A 19,173-nucleotide genomic window follows, 5' to 3' on the forward strand; every position below is an offset into this window, starting at 1 on the left:
ACGATAAACAGGAAAAACAGGGGGGGGGGGGAGAAACAGGAGCACAAGCAGCAATAAAAACCCGAAAAGGATTCTAATCCCTCTCCACTCTATCCAAAACCTAAGAAAAAAGTATTGACTTTAGTTATACGTTAAGTTTATTTTTAGTAAGGAAGAACTACACTACATTTCCAAATTCCCCATGAATGTAGGGCAAAATCAAACATGTATGCAAAAAGTGAGACTGCAAACAGCAACAAATCAGATTTTTGTTTACTGTTGCTTGTAATTTTTTTGATTTGTTGTTATCAATTACTGCACATGCAAATCACTGTTGTGCCTTTCAACTGCTTACTGATTAACCAAAACTGAATTTTTTTTCAGGCGCCAAGCCTGGTCTTTAGGTAAAAGAGAAGTATGTCTTAGATGACACTGGTGACCAAAAGGATAGCTGGAGTAGGTGGCAAAAATATTGTGACTGAAATTACTATGTAATTATGTTCTGAATGTCTGTGCTCATGATTTGAGCTCCTTCAAGAAAGCACATTATGAACACACGTGCAATTGTTTACTACAGTGGACCTTACAAGACAGTGCTACTAATTTCCATGTCTAGGGAAATACAGATCATCATGTCAAATAGTAATTCCATTTGAACTTTTTCACTACTCAGCCAAGTTCTAGAATATACAGTATATAGTGGTAGTTGTGGAGAACAGATGATTTATGTGACCCATAACACTAATGGGGTTAGCCTAGCAAAGCAAAACAAAAAACTGACTTTTTTTTTTTTAATCAAATGCAATTTCTTTATTATGGCAGTACTTTCTCCATTAAAACAAAAAAACGGAAGCAATCTGAATATCAAAATACATGTATGAACCAACTTTGACTTTTAAATCATAGTACAAAGTAAGTGCTAAATGAAACAATCCACAAGGTAAATTTACATATAGACACAGCCTCTCATAATAGTGCAAATTGTCAAGAGAGGACAATCTCTCCAAAAATGCAGAAGAGGTCCATATATACCATGTAAGGGGTAAGAAGAAGACAGCATACATAACCACATGCGTCCTGGAAAATTTTCTGAATTTTAGGTTTATAAGATAAAAAATATTAACAATAACACACTATGTTAGTTGCTGAATTGCTTGATAAACTTCTCAGATTTTTGCCTCACTAACGTGTGTTGTTGATGAGATGTGCATGCTTCATCTAAAGCTTTGAGGACTTCCTGAAACAAAAAAGCAAACCAAAAAAATCACTGACAACTATGTAAAACATTTCCACAGGTTGAATAAAACATCAAGAAAAGGCATACAGTAAAAAGGCACAGGCAGCAGGACTTTGCTTGGTTATAGTTATAATTGGTTAAGTCAAACTCCCTGGAGTAAATTGAATAAAATATCAGGCAAAAATCAGGCCAAGAATGTGTATGTGTGTAGGAATGCATCTGCTGACAAGCATATAATTAAGTAGCTATGTACCTGGGCAGTCGCACTATCTTGGAGCATAATCCTTTTTTGAACTTCCTGACCCCTGTTTTCCTTCTTCTGGAAGACTGTTATACCCTTGTCCTGTGAAAAGAAGGATAGGCAATTAACCAAGCTGTTGGCACAGATACCAACTAGAATTTGTTTTTGGTACCCAGCAATAACATTGAAATTTAGAGGTCTTTTTTTTTTATTGGAAAAAAAAACAACTTTATTGAGATGTAAACATGGTATACATAGGTACATTCAACATAAACGTATAGTATTGTACATAGCATCAGTTAGATACAGGTACATGTCTCGCCATCCTCCATCCATCTATCCCACACTCTAGAGTATTTTTGCGTACATCCTCTATGGGTATAGATCATTTTGCTGTATGGAAGGGTATCATTAATTTAATTTTTACAGATCTGAGGTGTAAGGGGCAATGTCTGCATCCAAGATCTGGCTATCACTTTTCCTTCTATGAATAAAGTTTCATACATGAATATGGCTTAGTATTTGTCAACTTCGACGTTGGGCAATAAGCCCAATAGACATAGCTTTGGGTCCAGGACCACTAGGTAGCCTGTGTTGTCGAGGAGGAAGTGAATTATCTGCTTCCAGTAGGTTTGTATGTTAGGGCCGTACCATATCAAATGATAGAATGAGCCGGGGACCAGCATACATATGGGACATAATGGACTTCTTGTGGTTTGAAAGCATCCACGGTATACTATGTATAGTTGCGTCAGTCTGTCTGAAAGTTTAGGAGATGTGGTTTTGACCCCCTCCTGTATTTCTACCCAGTCAGTGTCATCTAAGGGTCCCACATCAGTTTTCCATGCAAGTTTAGCTGTCTGAATAACTACATTTGCCCTTTGGAGTCTAAGGGTGTAGTAGATGTTAGATATAAGTTTGGATGGGTCTGCCCCCAGAATGGTGTTAAGGACAGGGGGGTGTCTAGTGTAATCGCACGATTCGTGAACTGTGCCTGAACAGCGTGTCTAAGTTGTAGATATCTAAACAGTAAGTGGTTCGGGAGTGAGAATTCCTCTTTAAGTGCTTGAAAGGTCTTAGGTCCGGACAGGTACATTATACCATATAAGGCCCATAGTGCTGGGTCTGGGACCATGCTGAGTTCAGGCATATGGGTATTGTGCCATAACGGGGTGTGAGAATTGAACGGAGACATATTCTGTTTTTTCAGTGCGATATCCCATACCTTCTGATGATGCTAGAACATCCCCATGTTATACCTAAGGGAATCTATTACTATGTGGTTCCTTACGGAGAATCACCTGGACAGGGGTAAATAGCGGGTGGCCTGGTTTAGATCTAGGGGAAGAATTTGAGACTTATCCTAATTGATGCGTAAGCCTGAGTATCCACCCATTTTCTCGATTATAGCCCGTGCCGATTGTAATGATGGTCCCTGATCTGCTAGGTACAGTATGGTGTCATCAGCATATAGTCCTATTTTTTCCCAGGATTCACCTCGTCTTAGGCCTATGATATTTGGGTCTGATCAAATAGCTAGCAGTTCAGCTGCAAGGCGAAAAGGGGCAACCTTGTCTTGTGCCCCTTTCAAGGGAGATTTGATCCGATAGCCAACTGTTCACGAAAATCCGCGCCTTGGGTGTCTGGTATAGGAGCTGCACCCATTTAATAAATTTTGGTCCAAATCCATAGCAACGTAGACATTCCCATAGGTACAACCACTCGACAGAATTAAAGGCTTTGGCCGTATCTAGGGCCACCGCTACTCTGGTGTCGCCTAATATTCATTGCGGTGGTCTTTCCTGCCATAAATCCAGTTTGATCCGGGTGTATAAGGGATAGTATTACTGTATTTAAAACGAGAGGCTAAGATTTTGGCCAATATTTTTATGTTTACTGGAAGTAGGGATATAGGGCGGTACGATTCCGGGAGATGGGGGTCTTTGCCTGGTTGAGGGAGAACTATAATTTGGGCTTCTTGCATGGAGGAAGGGAGTTTTCCTAGTTCAAATATGGAATGATATAAGATCTTAAGTTTAGGGGTAAGTATTTCGGAATACATGGTATAGAATTCCAGGGGTGGGCCGTCTAATCCTGGTGCTTTGGATTTAGCTAGTTGGGAGATTGCTGTAGATATATCCTGTGTAGGTATTTGAGTGTCTAGTATTTTGATTTGGTCGAGGTTTAATCGTGGGAATTGTATTGTATGTAAATATGATCGAATTTCTTCCGATGTGTAATTGCTTTGTGACTTAAACAGGTTGCTGTAAAAGTTGAGAAATGTATCTGCGACTTGCCACTGGTGGCTTGTCATCTAGATGGGCCAGATATGCCAGTAACTTCCCTGCTTTCTCCCCATGTTCATATACTCTCGTTTTACAGAAGAACACCCTTTTCCTCGCTTTTTCCAGCTATAGTTGTGACACCGTACGAACCTGCAGTTTAACCCTGTCCATGCTTCCTCTAGTTCCTGTAGTTTATTCGCTGACAGTTGCACTATTATTTTATGGTTCAATAAGTTTTTATTGATGTTTTTCACAAATATATGAACATATAAAAACAAAAAGAAAACAAAATGAAAGAGTGTAAACAGTGCCAGTCACCTGACATCAGGCCTCCTGGTAAACAAATATTTCTTATAATTGCTGAGATAGTGCAATCGTATACAAGTGCAAAGGTCACTATAGATAAAACTTTACGTTAAACCCGTATAACAAGTGTCTTTTGACATATAAGCATAAACTGCCCTGTGTAGGGGTGCCCCTTTGGGAGCCTGCTGCACCCCTGGACTCAGAGAGTCTGGGAAAACCAATGTAAACATAAGTTGTCAATAGTATAGTTAGTGACAAAATTTCGGATCTCTATTTACATAAAAGGAGATCTTATAGGTTATATTGCATCTAGAGAGGAATACTGGAGACATGGAAGAGGGAGAGAGGAAAAACAGAATAGAAGAAGGCGAAATAAGTGTAGGATAGAAGAATAGTAGGGAGGGAGGAGGGGGGGGGGGGTGGGGAGACAGCGAGCCTCCGTCCATATACGAGGCCTTCACTTTAAGTAAATGGTACGGTGGATGTGGCTTTTTTTTTTTTTTTTTTTTTAGCTCCTAAGTGGAGTTCATAGTCAAGAGTCTTTGTTTGAGTTTGTCTGAGGTAGAGTAATTCCTCCAGATACTCCAGACAAAAGAGAACTTAGCATATTTGTCCAAGGCTTTGGCCTGCATTTCTTCCATTAGCATGAAATTGTTTACCTCACTTACCCACTCAATTAGAGAGGGTGGCGTAGTGGTTTTCCAATATCTGGGTATGAGTTGTCTACCTGCACTTGCACTATTATTTTAGATGATTGTTTAAGTCTGTTAGTTTTCGTATCAAGGACTCTGCGTGCGTGTAGTTTAAACGCATCTCACCTGAACCCTCAGGGATGAATTACTGCAGTTGAATTTAGAGGTCTTTACAGTGTAGTAAGGCTATGCAATAATGTTACTCAGACATTTATGCAAATTTGTAATCTGTAACCATTAACATTCTGCACATGCCAAACTATTACCGGTAAGCTAGGATTTATAGGTTAGTCATAAGGGCCAATGCAGTGAAAGGTTCAACAGCAACACTAATATATTCAAACAGCAGCTCCCTAAATCAAGGAAACCTGACCTATATGAGCTTGCTGGACATCCCAATCCTAAACTTTTATGAGCTTACTGGGCATCCCATTCTCAAACCATAGGCATTATTATCTAACCCCCCCCCCCCCAAAAAGTGCAGCTGTAACAGCCTTCACTCTTCTGGAAAGGCTTTCCTGACAGCAGAATGTGAACAAAACAAATGCTGGTAATTACAAACTTAGAAAAATAACTGGTGGGGGGGTCTCCCCTTAATCAATACCAGGCCCTTATCCGAGCATACAGCCAGGAAAGGGGGGGGGGGGGGATGAGTGAGTGCCCCTTCCCTCTCCTGAACCATACCAGCCCACATGCCCTCAACATGGGGTGGGGGGTGTGCTTTGAGAAAGGGGGGATCCCCCCAAAGCACCTTGTCCCCATGTTGATGAGGACAAGGGCCTCTTCCCCACAACCCTGACCTGATGGTTGTGGCAGGTGTGCGGGGGGGGGGGGGAGTGACTTACCAGGAACAGGAAGCTCCCTTTAACAATGGGGGCCCCCAGATCCCGGCAACCCCCCTATGTGAATGAGTACATAGTACCCCTACTCATTCACCAAAAAAGTGTAAAAAATAAGTGTAAAAACATAATTACAAGTCCATAATTAAAAAAAACAAAACAAAAACACCAAAAACATGTCCCCTAAAGTAGATAAAAAAAAAAAAAACCTGACGAAGGCTTCCGCTGTCCAGCAGTTCTTAATAGCTAGGGGGCAGGGCTACCTGATGATATCACCGGATAACCCCTGCCCACTCATGCAACGTCATTGACTGGGGTATGCGGGATTGATGATGTCACAAGGGGGCGGGGTCACCTGGTGAAATAATCGGTGGCCCTGCCCCTTAGTTATTAATGAACTGTCAGATGGTGGGAGCTTTTGCCGGGTGCAGAGTTTTTTCTTTTTTTCGGGTCGGCGGGCAACATTCATTGTGATTGACCTTGGATTTACTTCAGGGTGAAATTTTTTTTGTTTTATTAATAAAGGACGTCAAAAACGGTTGTTGTGTATTTACTTACCTTTTAGTATATGAGTAGGGGTACCATGTACCCCATACGCATTCACATGGTGGGGTGGCATCTGGGGGGGCCCTTGTTAAAGGGGGCTTCCATATTTTGATAAGTCACCTCCCCACCTCCAAAACCAGGCCAGGGTTGTGGGGAAGAGGCCCTTGTCCTCATCAACATGGGGACAAGGTGCTTTGGGGGGGGGGAATCTGCTCCCCCCTTTACAGGCCTGCCGGGCTGCATGCTCGAAAAAGGGCCTGGTAAGGATTTTGGGGGGACTCCACACCATTTTTTATTGAGCCACGGGGTTCCACTTAAAATCCATACCAGACCCAAAGGGCCTGGTATGGATAGGGGGGAACACTCACACAGTTTTTTTTCAGAATTTTGAATTGCCAGCAATTTTTTTGTTTACATTCAGCTGTCAGTGGGGAATCCTGACAGCCGATGAGTCACCGGTTGTTAAGGATATGGCTGGCTTGCTGGGCCGCTTCTTAGCAACCAGCTATTCTTCAAATAGAATTCGGATAGGTCACTCAATTTTCGACCGATTCATATTCTAATCATTCCAAAAATTTGAAATTCGTTAGAAAATTAATAAACGAAAAAAACAAATTCCGAAAACAAACAAAACAAAATTACTAACATAACGAATATACTCGAAACTAAACACATTTTTCCGTTCTGCACATGTCTTAATCAGGCCTAAAATTATTTTTTTTAAAGTGTGCAAAAAAATTACAAAAACCGCTCTGGTAATGCCAAATTCCAGGCAAATTACTGAACACACTTAAAGTACACAAATTTGAGAGGTCTTGTCTGCAAAAAAAAAAAAGATTTGTAAATCTGTCTAGCCACTTTTGTGATTCAAATCTGCCAAACAACTTAGCCAAGAGGACAACTAGTTTTCTATTGAAATTAAATAATACAGTGCTGTCACCTCTTGTAGCCTGTGATTTGACAAAAAAAGGTGCAGCAACACCATGAAAAGTCATCAGCTCTGCTCACACTATTCTCTCCTTCTGGCAGTATGTTCATTATCAGAGACTTTGCACACTGCAGAGTAGGATTATTGCAGTGCAGGGGATGACAAGTGGCAACTATCAAGATTATACACAACTGAATTAATTTGTTTTTGGTTCAGCTTTAAGTCCCTTTGATTCTACAGTGGCGGGGTTACAGTAAGCCCCCTGGGTAGGGTGTACCATAGGACCAACAAGAAGTCCCGGTTCTGTCAAATAATTTGATATCAACTGCCAAGCTATAGCACTGGTAATGGGCTGAGGGTGCAGCAATGCGGAAGACTGTTGGAAATAAATTTTCTTCTTTTTACAAGGTATTGGAGTACAACAAGTACAAAAATCCAAATGGGCACATAAATAAACAACTTCAAATAGCCACTCCCTGCTAACCTCAGCTTTGTAGCTATCTGTTTCATATTCTGTGTAATACTGAGAAAGCAGTCTAGGTCAAAATAGAATATACACTGCAGTTAAACTGTACAAATGTCTAGAAAAAGTGAAAAATTGTTTTTCTTTGGACCAAGTCCAGCTTGGTTATAGTTAAAGGAGATGCTCTACAAAGATAAGTTCACCTTCGTAAAATGTTACACCTACACTTAGGGTGTAGCATGTAACATGATTAAGCTCCTGCCCCCCTCAACTCCTGAGCATCCCCCACTGTTACAGCGTCACTGTCTGCCACTGCGGCATATGGACATGCAGTTCTTAATGGAAAATGAGTGTGCTGATGAGCACGCTTGTAGTCCATTCACTCTTCCTCCAGCTTTGTAACAGAAAGCCTCTATGGAGGTGCAGGCAAAAAGCTGAAGGAAGAGTGTGCAGAAGCATGACATTGCACTCATGGTACATTGATTGGAGGTGCAATGCTTTGCAGGCTCCGGTAGGAAAATGTAACAAATGCACTTTTTTTTCCCTGCAAATTATGTACCGTCCATTTATTACTTTTTCCTAAAAGGTGAAATTGGCCTTTAAAGTGGTTGTAAAGACAGGTGTTGTTTTTACATCTTACATCATTTTACATTTTTTGCATTCTATTCAGTAAGGTAAAAAATGTTCTGCATACAGCTTCCCCCACAGCTCCTCCCAAATACATACCTGAGCTCGATCTTGATCCAGTGATGTGCACGAAAGCTCTCGAGTCTCTTGCTCCTGATTGGCTCAGATACAGAAGCAGCAGCCACTGGCTCCCACTGCTGTCAATCAGAGCCAATGGGGAGGGAGTGGGGGCGGTGCCAAGTCCTGCTCTGCGAGTCAGCAGGGGGGGCGGAGCCAGGAGCGCCGGTGGGGGACCCGAGAAGAGGAGTATTGGGGCTGCTCTGTGCACAGAGCAGGTAAGTATAACATGTTTTTTATTTTTAAACAAAAAAAAAAAACTAGCCTTTACTATTACATAGTTACATAGTAGGTGAGGTTGAAAAGTCCATCAAGTCCAACCTACATGTGTGATTATATGTCAGTATTACATTGTGTATCTCTGCATGTTGTGGTCATTCAGGTGCTTATCTAATAGTTTCTTGAAACTATCAATGCCCCCCGCTGAGACCAACACCTGTGGAAGGGAATTCTACATCCTTGCCGCTCTTACAGTAAAGAACCCTGTACGTAGTTTAAGGATAAACCTCTTTTCTTCTAATTTTAATGAGTGGCCACAAGTCTTGTCAAACTCTCTTCTGCGAAAAAGTTTTATTCCTATTGTGGGGTCACCAGTACGGTATTTGTATATTAAAATCATATCCCCGCTCAAGCATCTCTTCTCCAGAGAGAATAGGTTCAGTGCTCGCAACCTTTCCTCATAACTAATATCCTCCAGACCCTTTATTAGCTTTGTTGCCCTTCTTTGCACTTGCTCCGTTTCAAGTACATCCTTCCTGAGGACTGGTGCCCAGAACTGGACAGCATACTCTAGGTGCGGCCGGACCAGAGTCTTGTAGAGCGGAGAATTATCGTTTTATCTCTGGAGTTGATCCCCTTTTTAATGCATGCCAATATTCTGTTTGCTTTGTTAGCAGCAGCTTGGCATTGCATGCCATTGCTGAGCCTATGATCTACTAGGACCCCCAGGTCCTTTTCCATCCTAGATTCCCCCAGAGGTTCTCCCCCCAGTGTATAGATTGCATTCATATTTTTGCCACCCAAATGCATTATTTTACATTTTTCTACATTGAACCTCATTTACCATGTAGTTGTCCACCCCATTAATTTGTTCAGATCTTTTTGCAAGGTTTCCACAGCCTGCAGAGAAGTTATTGCCCTGCTTAGCTTAGTATCGTCTGCAAATACAGAGATTGAAGGTCTGATGTTTACATACCAGCAAGTGATGAAGCTTTCTAGGAAATACAGCAGGCTATATTGAGTACCATTGAAAAATGTATGCATTACCAGCAGAGGATCATCCCTGGATTGACTGTCTGCCTCTAGGACCGATCATCCACAGGGCATGTCTACGGTATTGAGAAATTTCAGGCTGAGGAGAGCAGATCCACCCAGTGGCAGAGGAGCAGATTACCACCTGGAAAGTTACTACGGGCTTATTTGACACTTACCTCTGGTAAGCATACACCCATAAGGGGTTATCACGAGGTGTTCCGGTGATGGTGTAGCAGCCCTTGGATTGTGCACTCTGTTAGATTTTGAAGCCCAACTTTAATTGCTGTAGACTGCATGCATGGAATTATTATTTTTCTACAAAGGACTGGTTACATCATCCTTTCAATTTTTTATAGTCACTTTTGACTGAGTGTTTGGATTTTTATACTTACTACCCATTTTGCATATGTTAGTTTAATTTTCTTGCTCCAATTAGTAATTTTCTAGTATGTACCAGGATTGTGTTTAATCAGCATACACAAAACGGTCTTCTCAGGTCAGACATATTAGACCCACAACTGGCAGCCATTTTTGCCAGTTGAGTGGAAATAATTCATTATTTTTTATGCACTATATGTCACACCATATTGGTGAATATTTTATTCACATTTAGCGCTGTTAATACGTCCTATTTTTTAAAAAAAGAAGGGTGTATATTCTTTTATATCTTTGTTTGTTTCTTATAATAGCAGCTTGAAGTGCATAGACCATTACCATTCATCCATTTCAGAGCACTGGGATCAGAGTTTTTTATCATCTCTGATATCTGATATCTTATTTTTTTACAGAGATTGAACTGTTTACCCCATCCTCCAGGTCATTTATGAACAAATTAAAAAGGATTGGTTCCAGCACAGAACCCTGGGGGATCCCACTACCCACCCCTGACCATTCCGAGTACTCCCCATTTATCACCACCCTCTGAACTCGCCCTTGTAGCCAGTTTTCAATCCATGTACTCACCCTATGGTCCATGCCAACGGACCTTATTTTGTCCAGTAAACGTTTATGGGGAACTGCGTCAAATGCTTTTGCAAAATCCAGATACACCACATCTACAGGCTTTCCTTTATCTAGCTGGCAACTCACCTCCTCATAGAAGGTTAATAGATTGGTTTGGCAAGAACAATTCTTCATGAATCCATGCTGATTACGGCTAACGATACAGTTCTCATTACTAATATCTTGTATATAGTGCCTTATCATCCCCTCCAAGATTTTACATACTATTGATGTTAGGCTAACTGGTCTGTAATTCCCAGGGATGTATTTTGGCCCCTTAAATATTGGTGTTACATTGGCTTTTCTTCAATCATCTGGTACCATTCCAGTCATTAGACTGTCAGTAAAAATTAGGAACAATGGTCTGGCAATTCAATTACTTTACTGAGTTCCCTAAGTACCCTCGGGTGCAAGCCATCTGGTCCTGGTGATTTATTAATGTTAAGTTTCTCAAGTCTAATTCTGTCCTCTGTTAACCGGGGGGGGGCTTCCTGTGACGTGTCATGAGGATAAACACTGCAGTTTTGGTTACTGAAGCCCCCTGATTTCCTCGTGAAGACTGAGAAGAATACATTCAATATCTTCGCCATCTCCCCATCCTTTGCAACCAGATGTCCTTCCTTATTCTCAGTAGATCCAGTAATGTTATATTTCTAGTTGGTGTGTCTACCATCTGACCCATAAAATGCAAGACATTAAGGAACTGGCGAGCCTTAGAGGGATGCGCGATTCCCTCCGTCCAGTCTATGCCTGGATAGTTAAAATCCCGCATTATGATAACACTTCCCATCCTATTACTTTAACTGCTACAGCCAAACCAATGTTTGGTGTACAAAATGAACATCCAATAAAACATTTGCATTTAGAAATAATCGGAAATGACAAATCTTCCCTGTGATGTATACTTAAAGTGGTTATAAATTCAGAAGGTTTTTTATGTGCAGCAGCCCCCTTCAGCCCCCCTAACACTTACCTGAGCCCATCCCGAGCCAGCGATCCTGCAGGAGTGTTTTGGCTGCCCGGGACTCTCCCTCATTGGCTGAGATGGCAGCGCAGCGCCACTGGTTCCCAATGCAGTCAAAGTCAGTGAGCCAATGAGGAGAGAGAGGGACAGGACCGAACTGCGGCTCAGTTTCCGAATTGACACATATAGCAGCGTCTCGGCTGCCCCATAGCAAGCTGCTTGCTGTGGGGGCACTCGGCAGGAGGGAGGGGCCAGAAGCGCCGGCAAGGAAGCTGAGAAGAGGAGGTTCAGGGCTGCTCTGTGCAAAACCACTGCACAAGGCAGGCAAGTATAACATGTTTGTTATTTAAAAGAAAAAAAACCTGAGACTTTAGTATCACTTTAGGTTACTGTCATAACCAAATTCAGTCAGAAGAATTTTTCTCTCATCTTGCAGTACATTTTGCTTACTTGCCAATTCTAGCTCTAATCATATTTTTGGGTTACTTACAGATTATTGGTGGCACTGGACCAAACCTAGCCATCATTACTGATATAAAAGCAGATCTAGAGATTTTTCTCATCGCCGCTCTGGGGATAGTTTACAAACTTTAAGCACTTCAGCTCCAGAAGGGTTTACCCTCCTTCATGACCAGGGCATTTTTTGTGATACGGCACTGCGTTAGTTTAACTGACAATTGCGTGGCGTGCGACTCTGTACCCAAAAAATAATGTATGTTCTTTTTTACCCACAAATAGAACTTTCTTTTGGTGGTATTTGATCGATTCCCAATAAAAAAAATGTAAAAAATCGAATTTCTTCATCAATTTAGGCCAAAATGTATTCAGCTACATATTTTTGGTAAAAGAAATCCCAATACTTGTACAGGGGGTCCCCTACTTACAAACATCCAACTTACAAACGACTCCTACTTACAAACGGAGGGAGACAACAGGAAGGGAGAGGAAATCCACCCCTAGGAAGGGAAATTCACTCCTGTAAGAGTTAATATGGGGAAAAGGTGTCTTCACTGATGCTTTATCACCAATCCTTGTTTCCCTAATAACCCAAAATTTTCTAAATCCAATTGTCATTGGGACAGAAAGTGAGGTGAAATCTTCTGAAGAGGAGCACAGACAGCAAAACAAATGTTACAGGGGTGATAACCCTTCCCTATGTTATCTAAAAAACTTAAAAATAGATTTTTTGACTGGAGCTACACTTAAAAAATTTACCTGTTCCGACTTACAAACAGATTCAACTTAAGAACAAACCTAAAGTCCCTATCTTGTTTGTAACCCGGGGACCCCCTGTATATTGATTGGTTTGCGCAAAAGTTACAGTGTCTACAAACTATGGTATATTTTTTTTTTACTAGTAATGGCGGCGATCAGCGACTTATAGCGGGACTGCGATATTGCTGCGGACAAACTTATTGGGGACCAGTAATATAATACAGTGATCAGCGCTAAAAACAAAAATGCACTGTTACTGTATTGACACAGGCAGGGAAGTTATCAGGGGCGATCAAAGAGTTAAATGTGTTCCCTAGGAGTGATTGCTAACAGTGGGGGAGTGCTTTGACTGGGGGAATGTAAAGATCCATGTTCCTGCTTAGCAGGAACACAGGATCAGCATATTCTCCTCTCACAGAGTGGCAATCTGCATTGTTGACATAGGCAGACCCCGTTCTGCCTTTCTCCTGAATGATTGACGGGTCCTGGCGAATGTCGCGTTTGCAGGACCCAATGGGTCCAATCACAGTGGGAGTGGGTCGCCGACGGCGAACACCCCAGAACTGTCAGATCATGTACCAGATACGTGATTTGGCGCAGAGCGGCTGCCCTGCCGCAGTAAATCTATGGTGGGTGGTCGCTAAGCGGTTAAGTCCTGTGTCCCTGCCATAGGTGTGGGACCCTAATCTCGCCATATGCCAGCCAGGGTTTTTTTCTGGTGGAACTCCCTTCCGTTATCTTCTCAAACGAACGCTCACTGGCAGTGTTGCAGTGAGACTATTTAATTAGTCCAACCTATGAGGACTGCAGTCGCGGAGTAAGCTAGCAGCATCTCCTGGCAGTGTGGGAAGCTCCAAAAATGAGCACATTATTATGCGAGTTTGAGCTCCCAAAAGCATTGAAGGCTGGGGCTGAGGTAGGTGTTATTTTGGGCAGTTTGTAAATGGCTTTTTAGTGCAAAAAGCTATAGCGTCTATAAACTCTGGTATATCATCTGAAATTTAGGCAGCTATAGACGCTATACTGGTAATGGCGGGGATCAGCGACTTATAGTGTGACTGTGAATGGCTGGGGGGAAATCTGGAGCTAACCAACACTGCCTGGGAGGGTCATGAAACGACTGACACTGATGTCGCTAGTGAAACCAATACCATGATAATATTGTACACTGACTGGGAAGGGGTTAACATAAAGGGGAAATCAAGGGGTAAACGGTGTGCTCAACAAGCGTAATGTGTGCTGCTTTGACTTGATCTGGCTGCTTTTTCTGCCTGCTGGTCAGGGAGAAGAAACAGCCAGATCGCTGCTCCAATGTATACAGAGTTCTGTGTTATACACACACACACAGTAGGGAAAATAATTATTTGATCCTCTGCAAATTTTGTAAGTTTGCCCACTGAAGGGGGTGTATAATTTTTATCATAGGCGTATTTTAAATGATAGAGACAGACTATCAATCAAAAAGCCAGAAAAAACACGATACAAATGTTATAAATGGAGTTGCAGTTCAGTAAGTAACATAAGGGTTTGATCCCCAAGCAAAAAATGACTTAGTACTTGGTGAAAAAAACTCTTGTTGGCAAGCACAGAGGCAAGACATTTCTTGTAGGTAGTGACCAGGTTTGCACACATCTCAGGAGGGATTTTGGTTCACGCTTTTTACAGATTTTCTCTAAATCCTTAAGGTTTCTTAGCTGTCACTTGGCAACTCAAAGTTTCAGCTCCCTACATACATGTTCTATAGGATTAAGATCTGGAGATTGGCTAGGCCACTCCATGACCTTAACGTGCTTCTTGAGCCACTCCTTTGTTGCCTTAGCGATATGTTTTGGGTCATTGTCATGCTGAAAGACCCACCCATGACCCATCTTCAGTGTTCTGGCTGAGGGAAGAAGGTTCTCAACCAAGATTTTACAATACATGGCCCCATCCATTGGCCCCTCAATGCGGCAAAGTTAGTCTGTACCTTTTAGGAGAGAAACAGCCTCAAAGCATATTGTTTTCACTTCCGTGCTTGACCGTAGAAATGGTGTTCTTAGTTTCATAGTCAGCATTTTTTTCCTCCAAACATGGCGAGTCCCCCTCCTCAAGAAGGCACATGTACAGTCATGCCAATGAACATCTAAATCAGGGGTACTGAATTAAAATGCACGGGGGTTCGGTCAGAAACAATTTCTTCTAGCGGAGGTCAGAGTGTCATATTGGTGCTATGACTCAGATCCTCCACATCACGGCATCCCATGCATGTCACAGCGGGGGCCCACACACATCACACTTTGTCCTTTTTTTCTTTCAACTTTACTGAAATGTCAAAATGATATTTTATTCATTTTTATGCACTGTATAGAAACAGTGTGCATTTCACACCACACTGCTCAGCACTCAGGGGTGCTGTTGCAGTGTGAACAGGACACATAGAAAACAATTGGTTTCTATTGCCTTTTCAGTGACCTGTATTTTTCTAGCGCAGAAACCACAGACCCTCTTTTACATCAGTGTCTTCAGCCCCCCTTACATAACAGAACCCCCTTTATATAAAAGTGTCCTCAGTCCCCCTTTCAAAACACAGACCCCCTTTTACATCAGTGTCCTCAGCCTCTCCTTTTACATCACAGATAGTCTCATCACAGAACCCCCATCACAGACTGACCCATCACTTAACCCCCTCTTCACCGGACCAACCCATCACAGAACCAACCCATCACAGAACCAACCCATCACAGAACCAACCCATCACAGAACCCCCACATCAGAGACCAACCCATCACAGAACTGACCCATCACAGGCCGACCCATCACAGAACCCTCCATCACAGCTCTCCTGTGTCTGTATCTCCTGTGTCCTCCTCCCCTCCCTGCCTGTACCAGTGCCTGCCCCTGCTGCCAAATCAGCTACTAAATGCTGCCATCCTCTCTGTACCATTATAAGAAGTTTCCCTGTGCCTGTGTTCTGTAAAAAATCTGCCCGATTGTACCTGTATGAGCTCCGCTCATAATGTTTCCACCTCCGCGCTGTAGAGATGGTGTTCTTAGGGTCATAGTCAGCATTTTTCTTCCTCTAAACACGGCGAGCCGAGATAATGCCAAAGAGCTCAATTTTGGTCTCATCTGACCACAGCACTTTCTCCAAATTCTTCACTGAATTATTTAGAAGTTCATTGGCAAATTTCAGATGGGCTTGTTCATGTGCCTTCTTGAGGAGGGGGACCTTGTGGGCGCTGCAGGATTTCAACGTATTGCCGACGTATTATGTTACCAATGGTTTGTTTGGTGACTGTGGTCCCAACTGCTTTGAGATCATTCACAAGCTCCCCCCGTGTAGTTCTGGGCTAATCCTTCATTTTTCTCATGATTATCCCTACTCCATGAGGCAAAATCTTACATGGAGCTCCAGACCGAGAGCGATTGATGGTTATTCTGTATTTCTTCCATTTGCAAATAATTGCTCCAACAGTTGTCTCCTTCTCACAAAGCTTCTTGGTAATGGTCTTGTAGCCCATTTCAGCCCTGTGCAGGTCTACAATCTTGTCCCTGATGTCCTTTGACAGCTCTTTAGTCTTGCTAATGATGAGGTTTAAATGGAAGAAAGATTCTGTGGACAGGTGTCTTTTATACACATAATGAGTTGTCGTTAGGAGCATCTTCTTAGATTGACAGGACTAAACTGTGTACCACGTGAGCACATATTGTAGCCAGTCTGTGGGAGCCAGGAATATTGTTCATTGGTAGGGGATCAAATACTTATTTTACTCACTGAACTGCAACCTATATACACATACACACACGTGTGTGTGTTTGAGGTTCTGTTTGGGGTGCACATCCTAATGCAATAGGCTGCACACACCTGTGGTTCCTGCTCTTGGACATAGGACTTGTGTAACATAAAAAAATTGTATCTCATGATTTCAAATCTTGCATAATGTATGAAGGACAGAGCATGAAAAACACATTGTAAAATAAAGTGAACAGTTATCAAACAGAAGTGAACAGTTATCAAAACAAGCACTTTGTGGTGGGTATCAACAACATTCAAAAAAGACTCCACTGACTGCACGCTATTGGTTACTACACTTTGGGCAACACATCACCTGCCTGACTGCATTTTATCTACAAATGCTTCTACTTCAAAATTCCACTGTCAAATACCCATACAAGTGAACAGTTATATACCTTGACTGATAAAGTCAGTGCATTCTCCTCAACTTTGGGTGGACAGACGAACTCCTCAAAAGAGTAATCCCAATCTATGCTCCTGTGACCCAAGATCTCCATTTCCTTCACAGACATGATTCGCCTATTCAAGAAAAATGCAGAAATCAGAAAGGTAATTGCACAAACTACACAGAATGTATGCCTTTGTCATCTAGTAGGTTGGTCACATCTTCGGCCTGCATTAGTTTTCAAGTCCATATGGTAAATGCAGTAGATATTAGGCACTCATCTGCCTGCAAGTTGTATTTCAATAACAAAGTAAAACTGCCATACACCAGAAAAATTGCATTTTTTTTACAGCCATTATAATTCATGTGCACATAGCTAAACATCACCTGCGTCCAGTAGGAGAGTGCTTCTACAGAGTGTCAGGATGAGCCAATGTCTGACTGGCATTGTTCTGGTTAAAAGCAGATGTATAATATGTCATCTTAGGCCTTATACTGGATGCAGTGACCGTAGCTTGCATTGGTTTGGGAGGACTTCACTCACTCCCACCCTGTCTATAGGTAGATATCAACATTGTATAATGCATCCACAGCTTTTAGAGCTGACAAGTTTCCATTCCCAAAGGGTCTGCGTTCAGGCAACATAACCAATGGCATAACAATAGCCATAGAAGCCCATGTATATTCATAGTCAAGTGAATATACTTACTGCAGTCTTAATTCAAATATGTCAACCGAAGATGAAATAAACAAACCTGTTGGTGACCACAACGTTCGCTTTTCTATTCTTGTCAAGAGGGCAGGAGAATCTGTAAATTTCTCCATCCATTTTTTTGATGTTTGAGTTCTAGAATATAAAAAGAGAAAATAATCAAAATAATTATGTGTAAATATTATTCCTCTATCAAAAGTATTATGTATTAATAGTTCCTTACATGTTCTGCTGGCATATCTTCTATAGTTAACCACATCCAAATTTTATAAATGAGAGGATGCCCCTATAGAAATATATATTTCTAGCATAAGAAAAGAAAAGCAGGCTTACTTTTAACCTGGCAATAGAATAAAGAATGAGAACTGAACTGCCCAGTCAAAATTTCAGGCTGTATGTGACTTCAAGACATTTGCCTTTAGGAAACAAGCTGCCACTACATTTTTCAATTAAAACCCCCAGGCTGCGATAATCGCCTTTCAAGTTTGGCAGTCAAGTTTGTGAAGTCTCAGACAAATTAACAAAGCAGACTCCCATATTTCTTTCAAGACTGGATCGCTTAAGGCAGGGGTTGGCAACCTACGGCCCGCCACAGCTAAATGTCCAGCCCGTCACTGCACATGAGGATATTGTGTGCACCTGGCCCGCGGACATTTTAAGGGCAGAGCGGAGCAGGAAGCTGAATGAGAACACGGGAGAGACACACAGCAGCGCTGATAAGACAGCGGGAGCTTTTGGAGGTAACTTTCCAGGAGATTGGTTGCTAAGTGGTTCTAGCAACCAATCCCCAGCTTGTTAATATGAAAAATTAACTCCAGGGGCTGTGTAATGTAAAGTGGTCCAGAGGTGCAGGGGGCTGTGTAATGTAAAGGGAACCAGAGGTGCGGGGCTGTGTAATCTAACTAAGTCCAGTGGTGCAGGGGCAGTCGTGATCATGTAATCCTCAGCCACCTGGTACAAGCCAGGATCAGGATAATACCAACATGTACCATGCTATTGCTAGATTGAGTCCAATCATGGTAATAATAGTTATATTATTTTTTTCTTCAGCAAATCACAATGCAAAAAAAAAAAAAAAAAAAAAAAAAAAAAATCGCAGAGGGGGCCCGGCATCGATGCCAGAGTCTCGAGGGATTGAATATGCATGCTCCATCAGGGTAAACTGGCTTTGTATTAGTGAAGCACCTTAAAGTGAGGTAAACCTGTACTGTTATTACTATGTTAGGATTATTATCATCTACAATTAGTAGCAGGTGAATGCAGCCCTCCATGCATTCACATACATTGATTCCGGCCCTTAAGTGGAAAAAGTTTGGTGAACCCTGTCTTAAGGTTTATTGCACATTTATTAAACATTTGAAGTGATAGCTTGAAGATGCTCACAAGCAATTCCACACATTGGACTTTTTTTTTTTCTCAAAAGAAAATTGCTTTGCAGACATGCTTCCAATTCACTTGCTTAGACTAACATACTCAGAGAACAAAGAATTTTCCACTGACAGAAAGGGACCTCATATTTTAATAGAAAAAAAAATATGTAAACTTTCAGTTCCATACAGCAAGAACTATCCTATCACTAAGGATGAGCTCCGGCGTGTTCGCCCAC

The 19,173-nt window shown here is 41.9% G+C and overlaps 1 protein-coding gene across 1 annotated transcript in view; it reads right to left on the reverse strand.

Annotated features, from left to right (window-relative positions):
• Positions 1–752: 752 nt before the first annotated feature.
• Positions 753–19,173, reverse strand: part of VPS13C (vacuolar protein sorting 13 homolog C) — a 548,274-nt gene continuing 529,853 nt past the window's right edge. The window contains exons 84-87 of the mRNA XM_073619118.1: positions 17,611–17,702; positions 16,866–16,989; positions 1,470–1,559; positions 753–1,216 (exon numbers count right to left, since the gene is read on the reverse strand). Coding sequence (XP_073475219.1) covers positions 1,118–1,216; positions 1,470–1,559; positions 16,866–16,989; positions 17,611–17,702 — 405 coding nt within the window. The 3' untranslated portion in view covers positions 753–1,117. The remainder of the gene's footprint in view (positions 1,217–1,469; positions 1,560–16,865; positions 16,990–17,610; positions 17,703–19,173) is intronic.

This window comes from Aquarana catesbeiana, linkage group LG03 (assembly GCF_042186555.1).
Source record: "Aquarana catesbeiana isolate 2022-GZ linkage group LG03, ASM4218655v1, whole genome shotgun sequence".
Classification (NCBI taxonomy): domain Eukaryota; kingdom Metazoa; phylum Chordata; class Amphibia; order Anura; family Ranidae; genus Aquarana; species Aquarana catesbeiana.